The sequence below is a fragment of the Tiliqua scincoides genome, chromosome 16 (assembly GCF_035046505.1).
Source record: "Tiliqua scincoides isolate rTilSci1 chromosome 16, rTilSci1.hap2, whole genome shotgun sequence".
NCBI classification, from domain to species: Eukaryota; Metazoa; Chordata; class Lepidosauria; order Squamata; family Scincidae; genus Tiliqua; species Tiliqua scincoides.
Window position 1 is genome coordinate 4,943,876 of NC_089836.1, and position 23,863 is coordinate 4,967,738.

The 23,863-nt window shown below is 49.0% G+C and overlaps 4 protein-coding genes and 5 non-coding genes across 10 annotated transcripts in view; 7 read left to right on the forward strand and 2 right to left on the reverse strand.

The window, feature by feature from the left end:
- The window catches only part of RPL7A (ribosomal protein L7a), a 141,181-nt gene extending 130,910 nt beyond the window's left edge, over nucleotides 1-10,271 (forward strand). Inside the window, exons 1-8 of one of the 2 annotated variants that reach the window (XM_066610809.1) lie at nucleotides 4,905-4,935; nucleotides 5,428-5,548; nucleotides 6,684-6,833; nucleotides 7,678-7,818; nucleotides 8,083-8,162; nucleotides 8,662-8,792; nucleotides 9,384-9,453; nucleotides 10,115-10,271. In XM_066610809.1, the coding sequence (XP_066466906.1) occupies nucleotides 4,933-4,935; nucleotides 5,428-5,548; nucleotides 6,684-6,833; nucleotides 7,678-7,818; nucleotides 8,083-8,162; nucleotides 8,662-8,792; nucleotides 9,384-9,453; nucleotides 10,115-10,219 (801 nt within the window). In that variant the 5' untranslated portion in view covers nucleotides 4,905-4,932 and the 3' untranslated portion in view covers nucleotides 10,220-10,271. Of the gene's footprint in view, nucleotides 1-4,904; nucleotides 4,936-5,427; nucleotides 5,549-6,683; nucleotides 6,834-7,677; nucleotides 7,819-8,082; nucleotides 8,163-8,661; nucleotides 8,793-9,383; nucleotides 9,454-10,114 lie in introns of those variants that run through there. The other variant, XM_066610808.1, reaches the window with a different exon arrangement.
- On the reverse strand, nucleotides 657-4,673 carry SURF6 (surfeit 6). Its single transcript, XM_066610769.1, has 5 exons — nucleotides 4,491-4,673; nucleotides 3,368-3,673; nucleotides 2,868-3,107; nucleotides 2,296-2,381; nucleotides 657-1,416 (listed from the first exon to the last, which is right to left on the reverse strand). Exons 2-5 carry the CDS (start codon nucleotides 3,459-3,461, stop codon nucleotides 733-735), a joined length of 1,104 nt encoding a protein of 367 aa, XP_066466866.1. The 5' UTR covers nucleotides 3,462-3,673; nucleotides 4,491-4,673; the 3' UTR covers nucleotides 657-732.
- LOC136635726 (small nucleolar RNA SNORD24) lies at nucleotides 6,525-6,599 on the forward strand. The gene has a single exon (XR_010793412.1). It is a non-coding gene; the product is annotated as a small nucleolar RNA SNORD24 (small nucleolar RNA).
- On the forward strand, nucleotides 7,516-7,586 carry LOC136635727 (small nucleolar RNA SNORD24). Its single transcript, XR_010793413.1, has one exon. It is a non-coding gene; the product is annotated as a small nucleolar RNA SNORD24 (small nucleolar RNA).
- Nucleotides 7,913-7,989, forward strand: LOC136635725 (small nucleolar RNA SNORD36). Its single transcript, XR_010793411.1, has one exon. It is a non-coding gene; the product is annotated as a small nucleolar RNA SNORD36 (small nucleolar RNA).
- On the forward strand, nucleotides 8,497-8,574 carry LOC136635724 (small nucleolar RNA SNORD36). The gene has a single exon (XR_010793410.1). It is a non-coding gene; the product is annotated as a small nucleolar RNA SNORD36 (small nucleolar RNA).
- A 1,455-nt stretch (nucleotides 10,272-11,726) lies between the features above and the next one.
- On the forward strand, nucleotides 11,727-16,969 carry RPL12 (ribosomal protein L12). Its single transcript, XM_066610657.1, has 7 exons — nucleotides 11,727-11,882; nucleotides 12,951-13,024; nucleotides 13,743-13,841; nucleotides 14,614-14,695; nucleotides 15,481-15,567; nucleotides 16,681-16,793; nucleotides 16,886-16,969. The coding sequence occupies exons 1-7, from the start codon at nucleotides 11,846-11,848 to the stop codon at nucleotides 16,889-16,891; spliced, it is 498 nt and encodes a 165-aa protein (XP_066466754.1). The 5' UTR covers nucleotides 11,727-11,845; the 3' UTR covers nucleotides 16,892-16,969.
- Nucleotides 15,260-15,389, forward strand: LOC136635728 (small nucleolar RNA SNORA65). The gene has a single exon (XR_010793414.1). It is a non-coding gene; the product is annotated as a small nucleolar RNA SNORA65 (small nucleolar RNA).
- A 791-nt stretch (nucleotides 16,970-17,760) lies between the features above and the next one.
- Nucleotides 17,761-23,151, reverse strand: STPG3 (sperm-tail PG-rich repeat containing 3). The gene is made up of 7 exons (XM_066610656.1): nucleotides 23,036-23,151; nucleotides 22,047-22,114; nucleotides 21,526-21,669; nucleotides 20,421-20,509; nucleotides 19,577-19,688; nucleotides 18,406-18,531; nucleotides 17,761-17,894 (listed from the first exon to the last, which is right to left on the reverse strand). Exons 1-7 carry the CDS (start codon nucleotides 23,149-23,151, stop codon nucleotides 17,761-17,763), a joined length of 789 nt encoding a protein of 262 aa, XP_066466753.1.
- Nucleotides 23,152-23,863: the final 712 nt, after the last annotated feature.

Here is a 23,863-nt window from a genome sequence, read left to right on the forward strand (position 1 = left end):
GTTGCCCTCACGCTGAGAGCAGTTGCGTCGGGCCAGTGTGGGCTCCAAAAAATCTCTCAAGGGCCAGAGGCTTATTGGAGACTAGGGGCTCTCTGAGGGCCGCATAGAGAGGCCTTGAGGGCCACAAGTGGCCCCAGGACTGGGGTTTGGGCACCCCTGGGTTAGAGAAAAAAAATTTCCCCCGCCTCCTGCTGTCAGCAAGCACTTTGGTTACACTGCAGGATGGCAAAGTTTGCATATAGTTGAAAAACTGGGGCCCTAATCCTGCACTCACAGCTGGATCAGTTACCCAGTGCACAAATCAGACCCCTGCGTGCGAGGTTTCCCTCTCCAGTCCGACAGACAGAGCTGCACATTGTTGGAGGGCAGGTGTATCAGTGGCTACTGGCCGCGACGCTCACGTGTGTGACCTTCAGGATTGAAGGCAATGTACTGCCAAATCCTAGTTGCAGGAAGCAACCACAAGAGAGGGGACTGCTTTCATCTCCCTGCTTGTGAGATTCCAAGAGACAGGCACTGTGAGGGAAAACAGGATGCTGGACTTGAAGGGCGCCCCTTGGGCCTCAGCCAGCAGGGTTTTTCTCATGCACGCAGTTGGTCCGCACATGCTCACGAAACGCACTTTGGATGCACAAACACAGGCAGCACTCAAAGAGTTCAGTAAAACAGTTTTATTAATAGGTCCGACAAGAACCTGCTGCTGAGCGGGGTTTGAACATTTGCCAGCCCGGTTCATTTCAAGCTGGCTTTGGCCAGATCTTCTGGCAGGATGCGGCCCTTCTTGCGGGCTTTGGTCTTCTTCCGCTCCTCTTTGGCGAGCTTCTTCTTCCGCAGGTTCTTGCGGCGCTTGTCCTGCCGCTGCTGCATCTTCTCCACCACCTGCTCTGTCCGCTTCTCCCACTGCCTCTTGCGCTGGGCCTTCCGCTTCTCCTTCCGCCTGAGAGCCGCCTTCAGCCGCTCCTCGTCATCGCGGATCTTGACGCCTTCCGCCTTGTAGAGAACATTGGTCCACTGCATCTTGGCCTCCAGCTCCTTGGCCTTCTTCTCATCCTTGTCCCTCAGCTCCTCCAGTTTGCTCTTCCGAGACTCCAGCCTGGTCAGCAGCTGCTTGTAATTCTTCCCCGTCAACGGAGTGATGTTTCCTTTTACCGTGTTCCTCTTCTCTTTCCTCTTCTCCGCCTTGCTCAGCTCCTCCTGAGGGGTCTCGACCTTGTTGAAGACCATCTCGGCCTTGCTGTCATCCTTTGGGACTGGGGACTCTGAAGCAGTCGCTGCTGCTGCCGCCTCTGCGGCTTCCTTCTTCTCCATCTTCTCCTTCAGCCTCAATTCTTTTCTCCGCCGTTTCTTCCTCTCCTTTTCGTACTTCCTCCTCTGTCTTTTTTCCAACACTGCCGGCGACAACTCTTTGGAACTTCCCTGGAAGAAACGACAGAAGGGAAAGAAAAATCCTGTAAAAACAGTGGGACAGGGAGGGCCCAGTCCAATGGCACCTGAAGCCCCACTGAAATTCTGCCACCTTCCCCCTCACTGCTGCTGTTCCTCTGCTCATATCCTCCTCATTTTAAAAGAAGCCGAGGAGAAGAAGGTAGGAGCGGTAACTGCCCTCTTCCCAATCAGGGAACAGGATGGCCATCAATGCTGCTACCTCCCCTGCAACACCACTGTGATTTTTCAGGCAGCCCCCCCCCCAGCTCGCTCTTGCTGCCTCATCAAAGCAGAAATGGGCTGTGCTTCTCCGAGCATCATCGGATGTTTTACAAGGGATTGCCTACCTACATGCAAGGTTACCTTCGTAACAATGACGAAATTCTACACAATTACTTTTTTTGGAAAATAATTATGTATATAAAAAACCAATTGTCAAAAATCTGAATTATATCTCCAATAACCATACACTGGAAAGTGCGGGGGTATGCCATTGTCTTCCGCGTGTGGCAACGACAAAGCCACAGGAGGCTAAACTAGCTGGGCCTTGGTTCTGATCCAGCAAAGATCTTCCTGCGTTTATGAAGAACGAATTTCTCTGCTTGATGACAATTACTAAATTACCAAATCCGTATTGAGGATTGCATGTTAAATTCCAAGATGCCATATCACCACACTCTGCTCTCTGGACTGGTGCATCCTCACACCCATAGATTTCAATCTATCCCTGCTGCAAAATCTCATACGGCCAGGGTTTTGGAAACACTTGCACTGAATCAGGAAAGCAGCCAATGGGGAAGTGGGATCAGCCATAGGACATATTTACTGTGAATACCCCGTGGACTCCTTTTACAAGGGCACTGAGTATACCTGGCCGGAGATTTCCCGCATCTTTTCGTGCAGCCTCTGACGCAAGACATCCATAGCTGAAAATGAACTGGGTGCCGCCTTGCCATCTATGTGGGATGAAAGGAGGAGACTGTGAGGCCCAGCAGGAGCAAGGAAGTGTGGCTTGGATCTCAGCCCAAATGCTGGGAGTCCATGCTCCATTCAAGCTTTGGTTTCTGGAGTTAGAGCAGCCTACATGGGCTCAACCACTTAGCCAGATGCTCAAAATAAGATTTCCCCCCCCCTCCAAAAAAAGAGCGAGAGGGAGCTGAAAATCACAAAAGTCTTCAAGACTTCTAGGTTTTGTGCACCCTCTGACACATCCATGGTGCATGGTATTCAGATACTTATGATATCCAGGTATCCATGGTATTCAGGTGCAGAATGGCTGGTTACCTGGTTGCTGTCTTATTAGCAGCTTTGCCTCTCTTGGAGGCTCACAACCTCTTTGTGCACTGCAAGGAGCAAGGCCAACGAACTGTATGCAACACTGACTCGTGCATCAGGCTGGCGGTGCTTTTGGCGTGAACTTCAAACCAAACAGGAAACCTCACCTGCCACACTATTCTGGCTTCCATTTTCTTTTGCCGATGGAGTTGCTGATCCACTAGAACTCTGTGCTGCTTTGGAACCAGCACCAAATTTCCTGGTGCTGGAAAGTACTGGCTTCTTAGTTGAGGATGCTTTGCTGACATCACTCACGGCTGGTTTGCCTGAACCCGTTTTCCCCTCTTTCTTCTTGGCTTTTTTCCTTTTCTTCTTTGGTTGGGTGCTGTCACCTCCAGGCCCAGTTCCTGGAAAAGATACAAGAGATGCAGGCTTCATAGGTTAGGGAAAAAAATTCTGTGAATTGCCACAATTTCCCCACCCACTTCTTATGTGCCAGTATCATAAACCTTGAGAAATTCCACTAATTTAAAGTTAAGAACAGGTCTGGGGTGGAAAGAGGTGAAGGAAATTCACTATTATAGTAGATGTGGAGAGATTACGCTGCTAAGATCCTCAAGAAAAGCCTCAGCATAAAAGGAAAAAAACTGAGTTTCTTTAAGTGTACCAAATTTCCTTTTTCGTGACTCATTGACTTCCTGGGCACAAATTTTCTTTGCCAATGTCTGTAAATAAGAGTCTTTGTTTGCCAAACTGGCCATTTCGGATCAGGACCAAAAAGACCCTCCGCAGATCCTGCAGATGGAAGCTGCCTGAAATGAAAGCTCACGACAGCCTCATATGTTTCACTTGGCCTCCCATCGGCTCGTTGACCCGAAGGCTGCACCTGGCGTTTTCCTCAAAGATGATTCAAACTGGACAGAACTCACAGGGCTGTATTTTTTTTTGTCTCTGCCACATGTGAAAATCAAGCCTGATGATGAAAAAGAAAAAGGCAAGTGATATGATTAAATGTTAAACAAATTAGACCTGTTGGCTATCTTTAATGGATGCCCACATGGAAAAAGGGGAAGGGAATAAAATTCACAGACAGATTTGCCTCCCCAAATTATATTTTAAGTGACTGATGTGTTCTATGCAATGGTTACATGAGGGAAACTCAATTACAGCTAGTTAAGGGTGTACAGCAGTGTTTCTCAAATGGTGGGTCGGGACCCACTAGGTGGGTCGCGAGCCCATTTCAGGTGGGTCCAAATTCATTTCAATATTTTATTTTTAATATATTAGATTTGATGCTCCCAGGTTATGCGACTGCATTTGAGGAAATGTGACAGACCTGTACTTTTAACAAGCTATGTATATTCTTTTAACAATGATAGTCAATGGGACTTACTCCTGGGTAAGTGCGGGTAGGATTGCAGCCTAGGATTGTTAAACATTTTTCTGCTTGATGATGTCACTTGCAGTCATGACATCTCTTCCGGTGGGTCTTGACAGATTCTTATTCTAGAAAGTGAGTCCTGGTGTTGAACATGCGAGAACCACTGGACAGGATTACAGCCCAAAATACTTCCCCCAGCAACAGGATCCTACTTTCTCTTGCTGACCTGAGCCGTCCCCCCAACTATGGCATGGGGGAGACACACACAGGAACATCTCCATAGGTGAGTGCTTCTACCTATAAATCAGAACCATCATTTTTTTCACTCCCCCAAACAGGAGAGGGGTGCGCAGTGCTCCCAGAGCATCAAACATGCGTCTGTAGCCATTCACACGTGCACAGAACTCACCTAAGCTTGCTCTCCTAGCTGCAACTCACATGGCAGGAAAGTTGCCGACTAATCGATCACCGAGTGTTCCTTTTTCCCTAACCGGTTCGGCGCTGTATTCATCTGCCTGGAAGCGGAGATGAACCTTCGCACCCGGCAGCATCTATAAAGCCTTTCTATTCACAACGACCCCTGCTAGCCTGGCCACGGCTTTTTCCATTGGCTGTATGCCCCACGAACCGCGTCCCATTCGCATAGCCGATTGGTTGATTTGCATATCAGTCTCGTCCAGGGCAAAGCAATTTTGGGTGAGAGAGCGGCACCACCACTATGCGGCTTTCCTGTGTCTGGTCTCTATGGTCGGCGCAGTGCACTTCCCGCGCCGCCCCTCTCGCGAGAACAGGTGACGCGCGGATATATTACCCAGCATGCTTTGCTCTCTCTTTTTCCTGCTCCAGCCAAGATGGTGGGTTGGTGCTGCTGCGGGAGTTAGTGGTGGGAGGGGGCTCTCTCAATCCGGTGCCATCCACCGTGTAAACGAGGCAGGGAGTGGCCCACACCGGGTAGGGCGAGTTGGGGGATCCTGGCCAGGCCTAAGGGGTCTATATTGGGAGGGAGGAAGACTTGGGGAGGGGGTCGTGCCTGGTTTGAGTTTAGGCCTGGGGGGGGAAGAGGCCAGCTGGGCCTAACAGTTCTATCTGCAGCCTGTGAATGGCTGTTGGCTTTAAGTGGGTGTGTTTGGCTTGCTCCACTATTCGTAGTATAGAAGTCCTGTTTACACTGCATATTGAAACTGGTTTCACCCCACTTTGGTGATAATGGTCTCCCCCCATAAAGGGAGCTGGGGGGGGGGCTTGTGCATGCAGTCTAGTGATACAGTCTGTGAACCATAGTCCCCAAATGCAGGCTGTCCATTTAGCATTGGGAAGGTACTCACAGTCTTTTCCCCACTCTGCAGCCGAAGGGAAAGAAGGCCAAGGGGAAGAAGGTGGCCCCGGCCCCCGCCGTAGTCAAGAAGCAGGAGGCCAAGAAGGTCGTCAACCCTCTCTTTGAGAAGAGGCCCAAGAACTTTGGCATCGGTGAGTTGTTGTGGGGGGGAGTTGTTGGGGTACCAAACAGTCTGTGGACTTGTTGGGGTAGCACAGATTACAGGAGATGGAGAAGAGTTACTTTATATCCAGTGATTTTTTGGGGTGGGTGGAGAATAATCAGACAGGAACCTGATTTTAAAAGGTTGTTGCGTTAAAACATCTCTGGGTTTTATCAATTTCTAGGTTTATCAATAGTTTTGTAAGTGGCTTTAGAAAATGGGAGCACAGAAAGTCCTCACTTAAAATTTACTTCATTTTAAGTTGTTAAAGCTGAAGAAAAGAAAAGTTGACTCTTCTCTGGGGCCATTGCCTATGTGGAGTTTGTATGTTCTCCCCATGTCTGTGTGGGTTTTCTCTGACCTGGAAATCTCCGGGAAATTTATTTCAGTGTTGAGTATTAGACACATTTTTGATGCTGGTTTTTGTGCCCAGAAATATGCTGTTGGAACCCTTGTGCATCAATTGGCCAATGGTAAAATGGTTTTGTTATAACTAGAGGTGGGTGGAAAGCATTTTATTTTTTTATGGATTTCATTATTTGAAAGGCAGAAAGCAGTGCTGTTTGTGTTTGTTCCAAGTTCTCAGTTTTATAAATTGTAAACGCTTTAAAAGTGTACTTGGTGGGTGACAACAGTGTTGGCAGGTACAGTCACAGTAGTATTTCTAGCAAGAGAAATCATTTTAATTTCTAGAAATATCTTAAACACCAGTATGTGAAGTTCTGTGTTACTTGTCATTTTAAACACAAAACGTGTTTTATGTTTTTAACAGAAAAGACCTCTAGTTTTAATCTTGTTACGCTTAGTTGCCATTTACTGACATCTTTTAAGTGGTGACTTATACATGTGAATGAGCTTGCCAGGTGAAATGTGTGCATTAAACATAACCGGGTCTTGGAATGTATCTAAATCTTAACTTGCGTATAACAAGAAGGGCCACCTTTGTGGAATGCCCAGCGTTCCTGAGCAAATGATGCAAACGAATATTTGCTATCTGAGTGACGGTGCTGACAAGCTTGTCCACCAAGATCGCTGATGCTCGCGGCCCACTTCTCTTGAGAGCAAAGCTGCTGGGAGCGGCTTGGAAAGCACTTTGGTGATTGGGTTTGTGCTGTGGCTTCCAGGGCAAGATATCCAGCCAAAACGGGACCTGACCCGCTTTGTGAAATGGCCCCGTTACATCAGACTCCAGCGCCAGAGGGCCATCCTCTACAAGCGACTGAAGGTGCCCCCGGCGGTTAACCAGTTCACACAAGCTTTGGACCGCCAGACAGGTAAAGGGGAAGGTCAGAGGTTCCTGGTCTGGGGCTTGTGGGCCTGAGGTTAGCTCAGTGGTTCTCAAACTTTTTCAGTTGATGACTCAACCTATTAGGCCATTGGTCCCTATTAGGGCTACAATGCAATACATTTTACAGAGCGGCAGGGTTTCCTCAAGGATTTCGTGGCTCCCTGGCTAGTTTCCACAGCTTCCCCAGGGAGCCATGGCTGACAGTTTGGGAACAACTGGGCTAGATGAGGGAGCTGGGGGGGGGGTCGCTCTGGCCCTGGAACAAAGAGGCATCCCAGATTTTTGGAACCTCCAAAGAAGTAGGCAAGAACTCCTTGGGGGTCTGGCATGACACCTGTAGGGGCTACTGAGGATTTGACTGCCTCTGTTTTGTGGTTGTGGGCAAAAGCTTTGCCCCTTGGGATTGGGTTTCTACACCTTGGCACCTGACAGATACTGAATCAGATCTAACTCCCTTGGATATTGCTGTCTGACTGCACTGTTGCCAGCCCCATGGGAGGGGGTATGACGGCGGAAGGTCATGTTGGGAGGCAGGGCATGGAATTCTGGCACAAAGGCAAAGGGGTTTGTCTTGCTGGTAATTGTGGGGCAGCTGGAAAAATGCTTTTGAAAAGATGCCCAAGTGAAGGAAAATGGCACTCAAGGTAGGGCAGGCTTTCCTGTCCATGTGCAGATGATGCTAGCATATATTTGCTATCTGATCTCTTGATGACTCCCAACCACCAAGATCGCTGATGCACAAAGCTCTCTTCTGGGAGGGGCGGATGGGTATGGTATATGTATTTTTTGAGATAAGTTTTCCTTTGACGATATCAGACATCTCTTCACAGCTACTCAGCTTCTGAAGTTGGCCCACAAATACAGGCCGGAGACAAAGCAAGAGAAGAAGCAGAGGCTGCTGGCCCGTGCAGAGCAGAAAGCTGCTGGGAAGGGAGATGTCCCCACCAAGAGGCCCCCTGTGCTGCGGGCAGGTAATTTCTGACCATCTCTGCCTGGATCTGACTGCAAGGATTGGCCCCTGGAGCCCTTCTTCTCCTTCTATCTTAGAGGCTGGACAACTGGCTGTTGCAATGATGTATGAATTTCTTCACCTGAATAGCAAACTGAAGAGCAAACAGACGAGCTTTTTAACCCTGAGCTTTAGCAAGTTGTTCCTTTCCTCCCTGTGAGCAGCATATTTTAACTCCAGGGAGGAACAGGCCTCCTTTAATTTAGATCATTTGCTTGTTCTGCAGGTGTCAACACAGTGACAACCCTGGTAGAAAACAAGAAGGCCCAATTGGTGGTGATTGCACATGATGTAGATCCCATCGAGGTAAGGAGGTGGCTAAGAGTTTATCTACCTCAAAGATGCAGATCTATGTCCAGAGAGGAATTCCTGTCTTCATGCCCCTTGGCTTGTCTTCATTGCAACTCATTTCTTGTTGCAAAGGGTGGGATCTGATTTGTTTTGCTTGTGGGCCCCTTATGTACTGCAGAGAAGTGTACTGAAGTCTGCAGAGGTGTACTGCAGAAGTGTACTCTTGAAATGGACGGATACTTGAGATGTGACTTGCTTTGAACAATATTGTCCGCACCTGATGATTGCACCTCAACTTTGAACTTGGGCAGATCTAGATAAATGTTTTTTGCCAAGCTGGGCTTTACTGTTGCAGTGATGTTTGAATTTCTTCACCTGAAACTTACGTGAAGAGCAAAACAATACGAGCTTTTTAACCCTGAGCAATTGTGGAAGCCCAGATATCTGCCTGTATACAGTTAGGATGCATTTTGGTGTCTAAGCACACATAACAGCATTTCTTTCCTGGTTCCAGCTGGTGGTGTTCCTGCCTGCCTTGTGCAGGAAAATGGGAGTCCCATATTGCATCATCAAGGGGAAAGCCAGGCTGGGGCGTCTGGTCCATCGAAAGACCTGCACATGTGTTGCCTTCACTCAGGTTAACCCGTAAGTAGCCCTTGAAGATTCTGGAAGGGGGTTGTTCTGTTTGAGGAGATGTGCAGGAGACTGCTGGGTTTGGGATTGGAATTTGAATTGGAGCTTGCTGAACAAGAGGTTTTTGGATGGCCTTGAAGGTCTGTTGTAAAAACAGTCCCTTTATTCCTTTTACTATGTAAACTGGGGTTGGAGTGCTTGGCAGTTGGTTGGCAGAACAGGGTTCTGCCTACAGGCAAGGCAGGTATTTATGCAACTTGGGACTTGTGAGTACACTAAAGTAGGTGTTAATTGCAAGGAAGAAAACCTAGTGTGGTCCAGGTGTAACTGGGAGAAAGGCAACATTGTGTTGCGGACCCCTCTTGTGCTTGTTTATAATTTGACTGACAGTTGCAAGGCTGCAGGCCCTCTGTGCATTGCATAGAGAACTGAAAGCCAGGACATGAGGCCTAATACTGGAGAAGAGCTTCTTAGATTCCTGTGTGCCTTGTCGGAGATGGGTTTAAGAGGGCACATGGACCCTGTGGCATCAAGCTGCCTTCAGCTTTCACCTCCGATGTTTGCTGCTGCTACAGAATTATCTGACGTGTGTTTCTGCTGTAGGGAGGACAAAGGAGCCCTGGCAAAACTCGTGGAAGCCGTCAAGACCAACTACAATGAGAGATACGACGAAGTAAGATTCTCTTGGAGAGATTTTAATGTGCTCTTGGGGTTATGTCTATCAACTTGTAAACACCAGACAAAGTCTGTTGCTCTAATTTAGTTGCTCTTCAGTAACTAAGGCTAGGTATTGAACAGTATGTTCCAGCTATATCTATAACAGTGCAGACATTACTAGGTTATTTAGTGCCTTAAGAGTCTGCCAAAACTAGTGTGAGTGAATCCAGCTTGACTGTGCACCTCAGTATTACCAACACTGACTGGCAGCAGTTTAAGGTTTCAGACCAGGGTCCTTTCCCAGCTGTGTAAGTGATGCTGCTAGGCATTGAATGTGGGCCTTTCTGCATGCAGAGCAGGGAGGCGTTTTGCCACTGAGTTATGTTCTCCTTCCTTGGTTCTATTCTGTCCCTCTTTTCTCCCCTTTTTCCACCCCTCTCCTTGGTCAGTGGGAATATACAATGCAGTCTTATCTCCTTAATTTCCTGTATGCTAGCCAGTTCTAGATAGCAAGCCAGTTGCACTCTAGGAAAAAGTTAATGTCTGAGGCATGAATTACTCATGTTATTTAGGGGTTCAAGGGGAACATGTCACTCATGTTCAAGGGGTAAATCTTAAAAGAAAAATTCATCCTAGCACCTCAAAGTTAACAGCATTTTTTCCCCTTCTCCTTCCAGATCCGTCGTCACTGGGGAGGCAACGTTCTGGGCCCGAAGTCAGTGGCTCGAATTGCTAAACTTGAGAAAGCTAAAGCAAAAGAATTGGCTACCAAGCTTGGCTAGGTGGCTCAGTCCTGTCACCAAGTTTTTCTGTATATAAAAATGTTAAAACAAATTTTAGCAGTGTGTTTGGTTTTTTTTTTCAAAGTTCCCTTCAGGGGCTTGTGGAATGCAGTTCTCTGTATAAAAGTCAGCCCTGGCTTAGAAATAGTAGTACGGTTGCTTTTGCTTCTGGACAAAATTGGAGCTTTGTCCAGCAGTCTGTTTTTCCACTGCAACTTACTGCCCTCTAAAATGTGTTATGTACAGGTGCCACCTGGTAGCTGAATGCAGTTACCTGTGATTCATGGCAGCACTCCCTGAACCCCACTATCTTTGTTTAGCTCCATTACATTCCTCTAAAGTGATAACAAAGCAGGCACCCTAGAAGGGAGACTAGCCCTGCAGTCCTATGCACCCATTTCCTGAGAGTAAGCCCCAGTAAAGACAGTGTGATTTTTTTTTTGAGTAGACAAGTGGTCTGAGAGCAAACAAGAAGGAAGCTAATGTTTTGTTCTTGACTTGCTAGACTCTTCTTGTCTTGTTACTTTAACACTTAGTGCTATGTTTCCTGCTTAAAGTAACAAATTATCACTGAGTCAAGCTAACCAAAGGTGGGGGGGTAGGGAAATGTGGATATAGGGTCCCATAACGTACAGAAATGGGGGTGGGGGAATCAGGAACATATCAGCTGTGGGTAGTGGGGGAATACACTTATTAATAGCAAAAAAGATTGTAGCTAAGTTTGTCAGCCTCTTAGCCCCTTCACCCCCACAGTTGGGTTTTTCCTTCCTGAGAGCAGCATCTACTAGAAACAAGGGAATGGGTTGCATGGCAGAGATGGATAGATTCTGATTTCCTGTTCAGTTCTTTTCCACTATGGCATGATGTGCACCAGTTAGGGATTAAAACTATTAAATGGCAAACAAAGCAACCACAGAAAGAACTTGAGAGCAACGGGTGAAACTGAAAACAGCTCATGAAAGGCTAAATGGAGCAAAAATGTTTTTGTGGCCTGGGTAGGGACCACAGTGATGAAGTGCCCCTTTGGGAGTTGCTTTAGTGGTTCTACTATAAATTCCAGGGGGAAAAGTTTTTCTCATCTCTTCAGATCAAGCAAAGCACAGAAGCAACACACACCAACCCTATGATTTAAACTGCTCCCAAACCCTCCTACCAGGTCTAAGATAACCTATATTAAATTAACTGACATTTATTTTACATTTAAATAGCTCTATTCAACGGCCAGCATGTTCCCCATAGGCAAAACCTAGATGTGCACTGAGCAGGACCCAACTACAGGGGCAGACCAGTGACAGTCCGCTACCACCAGGGTGCGCCAGAGAGTCCCCCAGCGCGCCTTCTCTCGCCTGCAGTAAGAAGCCGGAAGTGTCTCTGAATCTCCACCCATTGAGAGCGGGAAAGGCGCAATGGCACGCCCCCAGAACCATAGAGAAATAGTACTAGAGAGACAGTTCCCCCTACTCTAATCCATCATCTCGCGAGATCTTGGCCAATATATCTCGCGGGAAGGGCACCTCAGGCCTCTTTGTGTCTTGGGAGCGGGAAGGTCTAGTAGTACTTGGACGGCGCTCCCGGTAATCCGCCTCCATCCTCCGCAGCGCGTAGCCCCGCGCCCGCTTTGCCGCCATGCCGCCCAAGTTCGACCCGAATGAGATTAAAGTTGGTGGGTATTGAGCTGGTTGCCGGCTCCTCTGCGGCCTGTCCGAGGCTGCGGCCTGCTCCAGCCTGTGTGATTGACAGCTGCGGTGGATGGGACTTACTGGTCCCCTGCGAGCTGGGAAGAGGCGTGTAGGCCTGAGCACGTGTGAATGCTGCCTCCTTGTTCCAGTGGGGCCTCTGGCTCTTGTGCCTTAGTTTACACGTGGTTACATAAACCCTGGCTTGTATTATTTGTCTATTTGCACGTGTGTGTATGTGTATATATAGCGTGTGTATACGTTTATATAAAATGTGTGGATTTATATATAGAGTGTATGTGTACACATAGTGTGTTTGCACGTATAAGATGTGCGTGTAAGCATAGAGTGCATGTATATAAAATGTGCATATAATGTGTTTGTGTATATAGTGTGTATGCATATAGAGTGAATAAAATGTGTGTTTGTATATATAAAATGTGTTCTGCATGTAGAGTGCCTTTGCATACAACGTATAAAACGTGTTTGTGTATATTGTGTATATGTATGCAGAAATTGTGCGTGTATGTGTATAGAGTGTAACATCTATATATTTTATATTTGGGACTTCGTCCCTCTAAATCTTTGGCTTTTATTCTAAATCATAAATAAGGCTAAAGTTAATTAAATTCATTCATTTTAATGAAAATCATTAATTTTATTAATAATGATGATTAATAAAAACTTCTAAAATATGCATAAGGCCGACTGCAGCCCCCCAAAATATTGTAATTTGAGGAATGTGGTACATGATTGACCATGTGCTTGGGGGGGGGCTGGAAGAATGGCAAGTGAGTTTCAGGGCTAGCTGGGTTTTAAGGGGATAGATAAATAGGTTTGGCGGGAACCAGGACCTTGAACTGCCCTTTTAAAAATGCTTAAAGAGAGCAGTTTGGTTAGTAGTTACCCAGTAAAGGAGTCAGTTGTATTAGACTTGCTTACTTGCGTGTAAGTTAATCTGTGTTCCATGTGGCTGACATGTGCTCTTGAATGAGGCTCTCTTTGCTGCAAGTTTTGGTCTTGAGTGCTGATTCTTTTATTTTCTCTCTCCGTAGTGTATTTAAGATGCACCGGGGGTGAAGTTGGCGCCACTTCAGCCCTGGCTCCGAAAATAGGACCCCTGGGCTTGGTAAGTATCCTGCTCGTAGTAGTTGTCAGTGCTTTCCAAACTCTTTAGCGCCAGGATCCACTTTTTAAAATGACAGTCTACCAGGACCCACTACGAGAGCAAAGCAAAAAAAGCCAGCTAGAAAGAAATAATGCTTTTATGCATCAATAATTCCTACATTAATAATAGTCATGACCTTGTGCTCCTGAGGCTGATATAGGCCTAATTTGTGGTGTTTGAGACAATTGATAGACTCTCCCATGAAGTGGATTTCAGGGACTGTTCCCCCCCAAACCTTTACAGTCATTCCAGCGTATCTAGCGGGGTCTTAGGATAATGAGCTGTATACAAGTAGTGGGGCCAATGCGGCATCTTGTGGGGGCTTGCTTGCAAGGCAGAACTTATGTGCCTGGAGCATGCTTCCTGTTGGCAGGAGAAAAAGTGCCATCAAGCCATAGCGTTTGTGCTGACTGTACAAGATGGCACTTGTTAAGATGTGTCAGCCTTGGCCTGTTGGACATTCTGGGAAAAGTAGCATTGACACTGGGCTAGCCATTTGGATTATTTCTGCCCTAGAGGTTGCTTTTGTAGCCTGGTCCATGTGGGTCAGATTTGTGGGGCAGCTGTTCCCCAGTGCAATTGGATACCCAAGCTAGGGCAGCTGGCTCTGTGGGATGGTACTGTTCTGCTTTGGTTGCTTGTTGTAGGAACGGTTTCCATCACACTGCTTCTTTTTCAGTCTCCCAAGAAGGTGGGGGATGACATCGCCAAGGCCACCGGTGACTGGAAGGGCTTGAGGATCACGGTGAAGCTCACCATCCAAAACAGGCAAGCTCAGGTACTGTCAACGCCATAAGGGACAGCTTGGTGGCTACTGCTGGGTAACCCGGCGCCCTAAGCAATGATCCCGGCAGGGTCGACTCAGCCCTTCATCCTTCCGAGGTCGATAAAATGAGTGCCACGCGGCTTGCCGTGTGGGAGGTCACTGGGGCCGGGCCTCAAAAGAGCGGTCCTTGGGGAACAGTAGGGAGGCCTTTGACTGTGACAGGTGGGCAGAACACTTGGGGCAGGACTTGGGTGCACTGGATCTCAGCTGCTTATTGGGAGATGCTTGCATCAGTGTGGTTTGTCAGTTGTGTATCTGTGAAAGGAGAGGTTGATGAGCAGGTCCCTAGAGCAGACCTTTGAGATAGCCCTCTGAGTCTACCAGTTGGCATTGGCCCCATGGCTGTGCCTCCCAGTCACCTGGCACCATACGACAGTGATAGATGTGGTCCAGTGGTGAGCTGAGAGCAACCGTCTCATCCCCACAACTGTTCCAAATTTACTTAGTAGGAGGGAGCTGTGCTGGCTGCTTTTTTGATTGCAATGGTGGCATCAGTCTGTGTCCCAGCACTTGGACCCCTCCTTCCGGAGCCTAGGCGCTACATTTCCTGAAATGCTGCATAAGGAAACACAGGTCTGAGGGGGTGGTGTGTGCTACAGACTGGTTAGTGAGAGCCATGGGGAGGGAACAGGTTTGTTTGCAGGAAGCCGCCTTTGCCTACACCCAGTGGATTGAGTCTCCTCCCATCTCACGAGTTTCAGACTTGCATCTTCTTCCCCTGCAGATTGAAGTGGTTCCCTCCGCTTCTGCCTTGATCATCAAAGCCCTGAAAGAGCCACCCCGTGACCGCAAGAAGCAGAAGAACAGTGAGTATCCCTGACTGGGGTGTGTTGCTTGGTCCTATTGACAGAGGCTTGGCTCAGGGCAGTGCCAGACTACAAGCGTGGCATATAGGGGGGTGGCTTTCCTTGCCATCTCTGTGGACCTTGTGGTGTGTTCTGTCACTGCACAAGCAGCCCAGGAAAAAAGCCAGGAGTAGAATCTCAAGGGGAGAGGTGGTTTAGGTGAAGAAAATAGCACAAACCTCTGTTTGAATCCGTCTCTGTGAAACACATGACCGGTTTCAAGCCTCTTGTTGTGGCTCTTGATCAGTGATGCTAGGGAAATTGGGGCTGGGAAGGTTAATTGGTATTTGTATTCAATACAGGTCAGTTGTTGGAAGGGGTGGGGGCGGGGAAAGGAAGACCATGTATGAGGGAACCCATCTATAGTTGGAGCTGGAAGTACAAGTTGTAAGGTGAAACTTGCTTGGGAGCCATTTAATTTCTTGTTCAGTACCCCAAACCTTGTGGAGGCCAGGCTTTGGAGGAAGAATTAAAGGCCTGTTTGAGAGGTGGCCATAAGGATGGAGGAGTTGGGTCTTACAGCCACCCGCCACTGTGCCTGCCTGGCTTCAGCTGTGGCTGGTACATTCCAGTGGTGAGCTAAGAGGAACCCCCAGTCCAGGAAACAGGGTTATTCTCTCTGTGGGTAACTCTGTGCCGAAGACTGGGAACAAAGTGAGTGACGGGCTGTGGAGACGGTGCAAAGCCTCTGGCTGGCAGAGCACATGACCAAACTCTGGAAACTGATCAGGTTTATTTTGTTACAGTCAAGCACAGTGGCAATGTCAGCTTCGATGAGATTGTGAACATCGCCCGGCAGATGCGGCACAGGTCCTTGGCGCGAGAGCTCTCAGGTAATGGGGATGTGATGCACCTGGCTCTAGGGCGCTGGTTTTCAACCAGTGGTCTGTGAGGCCTCAGGGAAAAAATGCCTTTGATCACTTCCATTGTCTTGCTGAGCAAGCAATCTCCCACAGACCACCACAGGGGGTGGAGTTCACCCATAGCTACAACCACTTAAGTGTCTGCTGTGGCTGGGGGCAGTCTGTTCTCTCTGACAGTCTGTAGGGGAGCGCTTAGGAGACAGATGACCAGATGGTGGGGGCCAGACCACAGTGGTTGCATGTGGTTCATGACACTTCCAGTTTTTGACTCTGTCATCTGTGGCCTCCTAAAGGTTGGGAACCACTGTTCTAGGGCCATTCAGTCCTTCTGAAAAATGAGGCTGCTGCTTGAGTGATAAACTTGCAGCTGCTTTTAAATAAGTGTCTATTTGGGGAAGGGCTATTTCTTAGGATAGTGGTTCTCAAAACATTTTAGCACTGGGACCCACTTATTAGAATGATAGCCTGTTTGGACCCACTGGATGTGATGTCATTAACTGAAGCGATGTCAAGCCATCAATTTAGGCCTCAAACTTAACCCGTGATCAGCCAAAGGTCCCATTACACAGCACACTCCTGCTGTTATTTTGCATAGCTCGGAATTCAAATGTTCCAGCTCAGAAGTGCAAGCAGAACGCAGCCTTGGATCCTTCTCCAACCACAAGGCCCTCCATCTTCCCACTTCAGGTCAAAGCACCCTACCCCTTTTCCACTGGGACCCCACCCTATCCAGCGGCTCTATACCCTGTATTTTTAATGGTGGCTGAGCTAGGTGCTATGCAGCCCGCCTGAAATTGGCTCACAACCCACATCTTGAGAAATGCTGTCTTAGGATGTCTGTCTTTGAACTGGTTGTAGATGAATTCCCCCTTTGCTGACCCTACTGTGAGACATGGTGGAGGAGCAGATCTGACCCATGGGGGGGGGGGGAGCTTGTGTGATCCCAGGCGTGCTGCCTGGCAGAATAGTGGTGCAAATGCTCTGATATTTCCGCATTCTTGGTCTGCTGAAGTCAATTTTATGTTGCACCCGTGAGACACGGGATGCCCAGCCTGAACTTTCTTATGGTCCTGTTCTCTCCAGGGACTATCAAGGAGATTCTGGGCACAGCTCAGTCGGTCGGCTGCAATGTTGACGGGAGACACCCCCACGATATCATCGAAGACATCAACAGTGGCGCCGTTGAGTGCCCAGCGGTAAGTGCTGTTCTTGTCCAGCAGTAGCAGACAAACACATTTGGGTCCCTCTGTATTGCTTACCTTAATGGCTTTTCCCTCTTTTTCGACAGAGCTAAGATGGCTGCCTCGACAGACTCAACACAGCAAGTCCTGTAGCACATTTTGATGATTAAAAAGCTGTTTATGTCTGAAAATCTGGTTCTGTTGACCATCTCTCACCTTCCCCATTTGAATAGGTTGGGCCAATATCAAAAATTGGCCTGAAGAGGGAGGTACTGCCAGGGGGTCCTGCCTCATAAGGGTTGCTCTTTCCCAGATCTCTGGGGTGAGCAAGTCTACCCATGTCTTTTGTCTTGGGTGTAGAGGCTTCAGAATTTAGTTCTCCTCACTGATGTGGTGTTTTCTACACAATTTTGCAGCTTGCAAACACCTTTGCAGAATTCTAAGAAGGCTGTAGCCAGTTCTGATCCTAACCTGCAGTTAACATTTTCATCAGATAAAACACCTACGATCAACTGAAAGGGAAAAACGAATGGCTTGATGGCCTGTCCATGTTAGATGGATAGAACTTCCAAGGTGTGTGTTTATTCTGCGTACAGACTTGGAATCTTTCCTGGGTTTTTTAACTCTAAAAATTTGGACAGAGCATCAGGGAACAGATGCAGGACTGGCCCGGCCCATTTATGCAGCAGACTGGGGTTGCTGCCTTAGGCAGCAGACTGGGAGGGTGCCCATTTGACCCTGTACCTCTTTCATCCCACCCCTGGCCTGGATAGGAAGAAGTGTGGAGGAGAAGAGAACCATGGGGATAGAGCACTGGGCTGCATCCTGCCCAGGTAGATAGATACCAGCCAGAATCCATGCTAGCAGGAAGACGCCACACACTGCAGTTCACCAGGTTCAGCCTGTATTTGGTTCTGAGAGCTGCCTTGCACAAACAAGGCACTGAGCAGAAGCAGAGTGTTGCCAAGAAAAGCCTGTGTCTTCACAGTGTGGTGAATGGCCCAGTCTCGTGCTTCTTGGGTCGTCTCACACCTTGGATGAAGAAACTTGGGGAGCTGGGCAGGGCCGCCTTGTGCCCCAGTGCCACGTTGTAGGCCCCAGGCCCAGGCGTGCCCACTGTAGGGATGAAGCAGATGGCAGCAGATGACTCTGGCTTAAGGGGACACAGAGGGTCCCTGCTGGCTGAGGCCAATATCCTCTTTCCAATAGTGGGCTGCTAGTTGCCTTTGGCAACTTTAAAAAGGGTGCAAAAGGAAGAACCTTCCTGGCCCCAAATATCTGGTCTGTGGTGTTGCTCTGACTTTGAAAATGGCTCTGGGCTGAAGCTGTCACAGCAGCCTGGGGCATAACCAGGCATGGCTTTCTAGGACTGCTGTTTCTTGGCTGAAGGGGGGCTCCTTCTGGGCACCTAGGTTCAGTGGGACTGTGGTGTCCAGGGTGCACTCCTATCCACCCACTAGGGAGGCAGGCTTATAGGCAAGGGCACCTCTTTCACTGGCATCCGAGCCAGCCTCTCTCCTGCTTCTGGCAGTCCTGCAAAGGAGAAGCTAGCTCCTGTTTGACCCATGCAGGGCTTCAGGCTTCCAGCAGTCCAGGCCCTGTGCCCACAGCTTCTGATGTGCCTCACCTTTGCTTGACCAGACGAACACAGTCTGTGGTGCGGGGCTGATGATGTAGGATGGTGACCGGTTGAGCACTTGTGCGTAGGCGTTGTCTGTATAGTACTGGCTTGGGCCTGGGTAGTTCATTGAATCTGTAGGGGTGGGGGAGGAGGGTGAGGGCAGAAAGCACAGGAGGCTCCCCCTTTTTATTTTTGGGGGCAGCCCTGTCCCCCAAGTGCAAGCAGTTCAACCCTAAGCATGTGTAACTGGGAAGATCCACTTGGGCTTGGATCTTTTCAGAGCCTGGAAGCTGCATTGGGTTCAGGCCCAAGGGAGTTGCTGCAGAAAAAAAGCCCAACATCACTCCCAATTGCATCTAATGGGATTTCTCTCATTTATGGGTTATCCCATAACCCTGTTACCAGGTGGAGAATGCTATCTATTTGACCCTTGGGCAGGCTCAGATGGGAGCAGGTCTCTGGGCTTGCAGGGAAGAATTGCTCAATTTTCTATTCAAGAGATTCATACTCTGGCTTTTCTCTGCAGGAGCAAATACCAAAAGTGGCCTACAATTTTAAAAAATAAATGTTGTTTTCAGCCTTCAGTCTCGAAAGACTATGGCGCTCTGAAGGGTGGTTCTGGAACAGTGTCTAGTGTTAAAAAATAAAAAGCCCCAATAATTAAAGCAGCAATACAGTGTATGCCTTTAGTTTACCTGGAATACCTGTTTCTTGGTCAACCACAAGAGGGCAGACTTCTGTTATTTTTGGCTTCCCTTTAGCAGCTAGGTTGGATAGCTAAAGATAGCCAAAGCTCATGACAAGTTTACCTTGTAGTGGCTGCGGCTGCAACTCCCAAGGGGCACAGGGAGATAGAACCCCCACCACTGTTGACAGGCTGAATAAAGAATTACTATTTTTTTGTCTGTTCTAACTTGTGATGCTCAGTTTGAGTGCACGTCCCCTGGTTCTGGTGTTGTGTAAGGGGAAAGTGGCCATTCTGTGTTCCTCCTGCCACTGTCCTGGGCTCTTTTGGAGAAAGGTAGCAAAGCACTGTGTTAGAGGCAGGCGGGCAGCACAGAAAGGGGCCTGCCAATACAGCAAGTACTGGGGTTCCTGGCTGCTGTAGGAGGGCAGAGGTGCTCTGGGTGAACCATGGCAGCTTGGGGAAGGGAATATGCTCCGGTGGGGTGCTCACCTTTGTTGACCCAGCTGAACTTGCCCTTCTGGCCAATGGTGAAGTTGGGGACGTTGGGCCGATTGGGTGGCTGGGCTCCCAGGGGCAGGCTGTAGTCAGCAGGTGATGGCCACTGTAAAGCACATGTCCAGAGCTCAGCTGGTGGGGGATAAGACGGGGCAGGTGCATGACACTTCCTGGCTCTGCAGAGAACCCCACCTGTAGGGTCCCTTCCATAGCCCTGTAAGGCTAAAGGGTCCTTATCCATATAGTGCTGGTAGAGAAGATGGAGGCTAAGAGGAGAGGCTTCTAAGACAGCTATTTTTTCCCATAAAAGGAAATTAAACATGCACAGGATGTTGAATCATGGCAACTGCTGCTCAAGCCGAATACCTGCTCCCTCAAGGGTCAGAGGTTGTATGCCCTGAGTGGCAGCTGTTTCTGGGGAGCACCCTCTCCCGTTTGTGGCCATTCCCCAAGGCAGCCTCTGGGCTCCTGTGAGAAACACGCTTGGCCCTTGAGGGCCTGATCCAGCAGTCATGCTCTCTTAAGGAGCTGGTGAAAAGACCTGACTCAATTTGCTTCTACACAGGACTGCACTGGGCCTGTGAAAAAAGCTGTTTTGAGTGTACAGTTGGGGAACACTGGCTTGGAGTTTGGACAACTTTCAAATGCCTTTTTGTTGAATGAAGGGGAATTGAGACACCCGGGTTTCTCTCAACATATGCTGGTGCTCTTCCCAGTAGATCCCAATCTAATATCAGCCCAGCAGTAGCCTGAGGGGCTCCGCAAGGCTCCATGTTCTCCCGTCTCTGACAGGATCAGGCTCTCCTCTCTGGTATTTGCTACCATAAGTGCCACCTACATTGGTCTCTCGGGCAAAATCGACTTTCTTAGTGAATGGGTGCTTGCCCTGCAGCCAAGCTGTCTGCCATGCACGACGTCCTCCACCATCTACAGCAACAGGAAGAAAAAGGCAAGATGGAGGCAGCTGAGGGGCAAGAGTTTGCCACAAACTGCTGGCCTGGAGTGTGATGGAAACTCCCCCCCCCCCCCCCAAAAGCACAGACAGGAATGCACAGTCTGGAAAGTTAGGTCATCCTTCCGCAACTTCGCCCTTTGATTTTTTTTTTCCTTCAGAAAGCTGCTATAGTTCTCCCTAGGTCTAGGCTTCCCAAACAGCCTTGCAAATAAGCCGATAAAAATTACCAGTTCCTTATGCAATTTATTTAGCTTCCCTGGCCACACTGTGGCACTGCTGTAGCTAGCAAATGTGGTGTCCCAGGACAAACCCCTCATTGCACCAACCTGGAAGTAATTGTAGTGACACAATGACATCACTGCAATTACTTCCAGACTGCTGCTAATGCTGCACCCCCCCCCCCCAAGTGATTCTTTGCACAATCACAGCAAAACCAGCCAGCTGGTTTCACTCCCGTGACCAAGCTGAGACTTGCTGTGGGGGTGGCAGGAAGGAGGACCTGCTGCCTCCCCAATGGAGATCTGAAGTGTGCCCCTTACCACATGGTACTGTATGGCTCAGTGTGGCTACAGAATGGATAGGGCAGGACCCTATCCTCAGACCCACTGCCAGTCTAGGTAAAACTGGCCTTGGTGCACCAATGGTCTGACTCAGGCTGGCAGCCACCCACTGCCAGTCAGGTTTGACAGTGCTCAGCTAGGTGGTGAGGCTCGGGCTAAGGTGGCTATACACCTTTCACAGCCACTCACTTTCAGGCAGGCTGTTTACACCAGGGGTGTCAAAACACAAAACCTGCGGGCTGAATGTGGCCCCTGGAAGTGCTTCACTTCCTGCCCTCGGCAATGAGGTGCCAGGAAAGGCCCACTAAATGAAGCTAATGTGACACCCCTGGTTTATACCCTGTCCCCAGACTGTCCTGTTCCATGGAAAGAGCTCCAAGTAACCAGAACAGACTTTTGCGTTGCCTTTCTTTGCCTTTCCTGGATACCTCGCGGTGGCGTTTTCCGGCCAAAGGTGTAGGATGGAGCGCTGCTCTCTCTGTAGTTGATGGTGGAGGGCGAGTAGGCAGCTGGCCCAGGGCTGTCCACGTTCACTTCCAGCAGAAGCCGGCCGTCTGGGGACTCTTGACGCCCTAGAAAAGCAGGGTGGGAAGCTTAGCGACTGCAACCCTGCAACACCAGGAATGGGTGAAGGGAGGGGGAATGGGGCCGGAGGACCCACAGCTCCAGGTGCTCTCAGTAAAGGGGCCTGGCTTGCTCCTATGCCTTGAGCAGCTGCTTTCTGCCTAGCAGTGGGCATGAAGAGAAGCTCTGCTTGAAGTTAACGTTTCCAAGAACCTCCCAACAACTTTAAGTGAGGACTTTGCTGTAGCTGCAGCTCAAGCTACTGTTAACAGATACAGAGCAGGAGGTGCAGGATTTGGGAAAGCGTGTTGGCCGCCTTGCCAGCAAGCATGACAAAAGCTGGGATCTGAGCCCCAGTGAAGAAAAGGCCCTGCTTTATACTTACTGCTTTGCCTTCCAGAATAGATTCCTGGGAAGAGTGGATTTGCGCTGCTTTCTCTGCTCGCCTGACTCCTGGGAACCAAACACACACACAGTTTTGGAGGGAAGGCTGTCCTAGAAGCCTCAAGGGGCTGGGGGAAAGTTGGGCATTCACTGGGGCCTGGTTCACACAACACTTTTGGGGGCCTGCTTTTGGGGGCCTGTTCCCCAAAAGCAGGAAAAAGTGGCTGTCCTCTTGCAGTGGCTGTCCAGTTGCCCCTATTTGGCATAAGCTATCCCTCTCTTCTGATCCTTACCACTGAACTGTAGAACCATAGAACTTTAGAGTTGGAAGGGAGCTTAAAGATCATCTAGTCCAACCCTCTGGTCAGTGCAGTTGACCCCTCAGCTCGTGAATTATAGCACGCATCCCTTGCAACTTGACTGGAAAAATTTTTGGGGCGTGACTGTCTTGTTACAATCTCACCAGGGTGTTCTCAAGGCCTGGTCTCCTAGAGGGATAGTTGTTTCCAGGCAGCCCCCAAAGGCAGCCCCATGCACAACATATTACAATGATTTTCAACCTTTTTAATCTCACTGCGCACTGATAAGGCAGTAAAATGGTCAAGGCACACCGTTAGGTTTGTGACAATTGACAAGGCACAGCATGCTGTTGTTGGGGGGCTCACATCCTCTATTGGCCCTACTAATAAATGACCTTCCTCCAAATTCCTATGGCACAGCTGTGGAGCACTCCTGGCACACCAATGTGCCATGGCACAGTGGTTGAAAATGGCTGCTCTGTCCACTCTATCCATCCAATGTATAATTTTGCATGTCTCAATCATGTTCCCCCATGGCCCCCCTTTTATCTAGCTTGACGAGCCCCATACGCTGGAGCCTTTCCTTGTAACGGAGGTGCCCCAGCCCATTAGCCATTTTGTGCACCCTCTTCTGCACCTTTTCCAGCTCCACTATGTCCTTTTTGAGATGTGGCGACGGGATGTGCGTTACCAGTGGTGTTGTGCATGCCTTCTGTAGAGTAACGGTGTCCTTTTGGGTTTCTTTGCGTAGCTGCCATCCAAATACTGCTGGGCCAAAAACTTGATTTGTTTCTGCTGGAACTCCATTGCTCTGGCTCAGCGATGTTGACGCAGCCCCTTTGCTCGCTGGAATGGCCGTTGCACGTAGTGTGACATCAGCGGGTTCTCGCCTTCTGGAGCTCTCAGGGTTCTGCTCTCTGGATCTTGCCCGGGTTCTCCAGGTGATGGGAGATTCCGGCTCAGCTTCTGAACCTGGCCTTGCCAGGTGCACAAACCAGGCACCAGGTTTGGGCACTATGAGAGTGATGGCGCCCAGCCTGTCATCTTAACTGTCAAATGTATCTCAAACTTTTTAGCACTGGGAACCACTTTCTAAAATGCAACTCACTTGGGACACACCAGGCTTTACAAGGCTTTAAAACAAGGTGATCTAGAAAGAGTGTGTTTATTTATTTATTTACAGGCAATGTTTTATTAATTTATTTGCAAAAAAAAAATTTTTTTTGATCCAGTTCTCCTAATGAATAGCCTCAAGGCTTGAGGGGCTTAGGGCCCAACCCTTTCCGATTTTCCAGTGCTGATGCAGCCATGCACCAGGGTGCAAGTCTCTTGCTGTCTTGTGTGCTCCCTGAGGCATTTGGTGGGCCACAGTGAGATCCAGGAAGCTGGACTAGATGGGCCTCTGGCCTGACCCGTGGGGCTGTTTTTATGTTCTTATGCCAATGGGGAGGGGGGGGTTAGTCACAGAAGCCTCCTCAAGGTAAGGGAACAAGCATTCCTTTGTCAGGGCTGGAAAGTT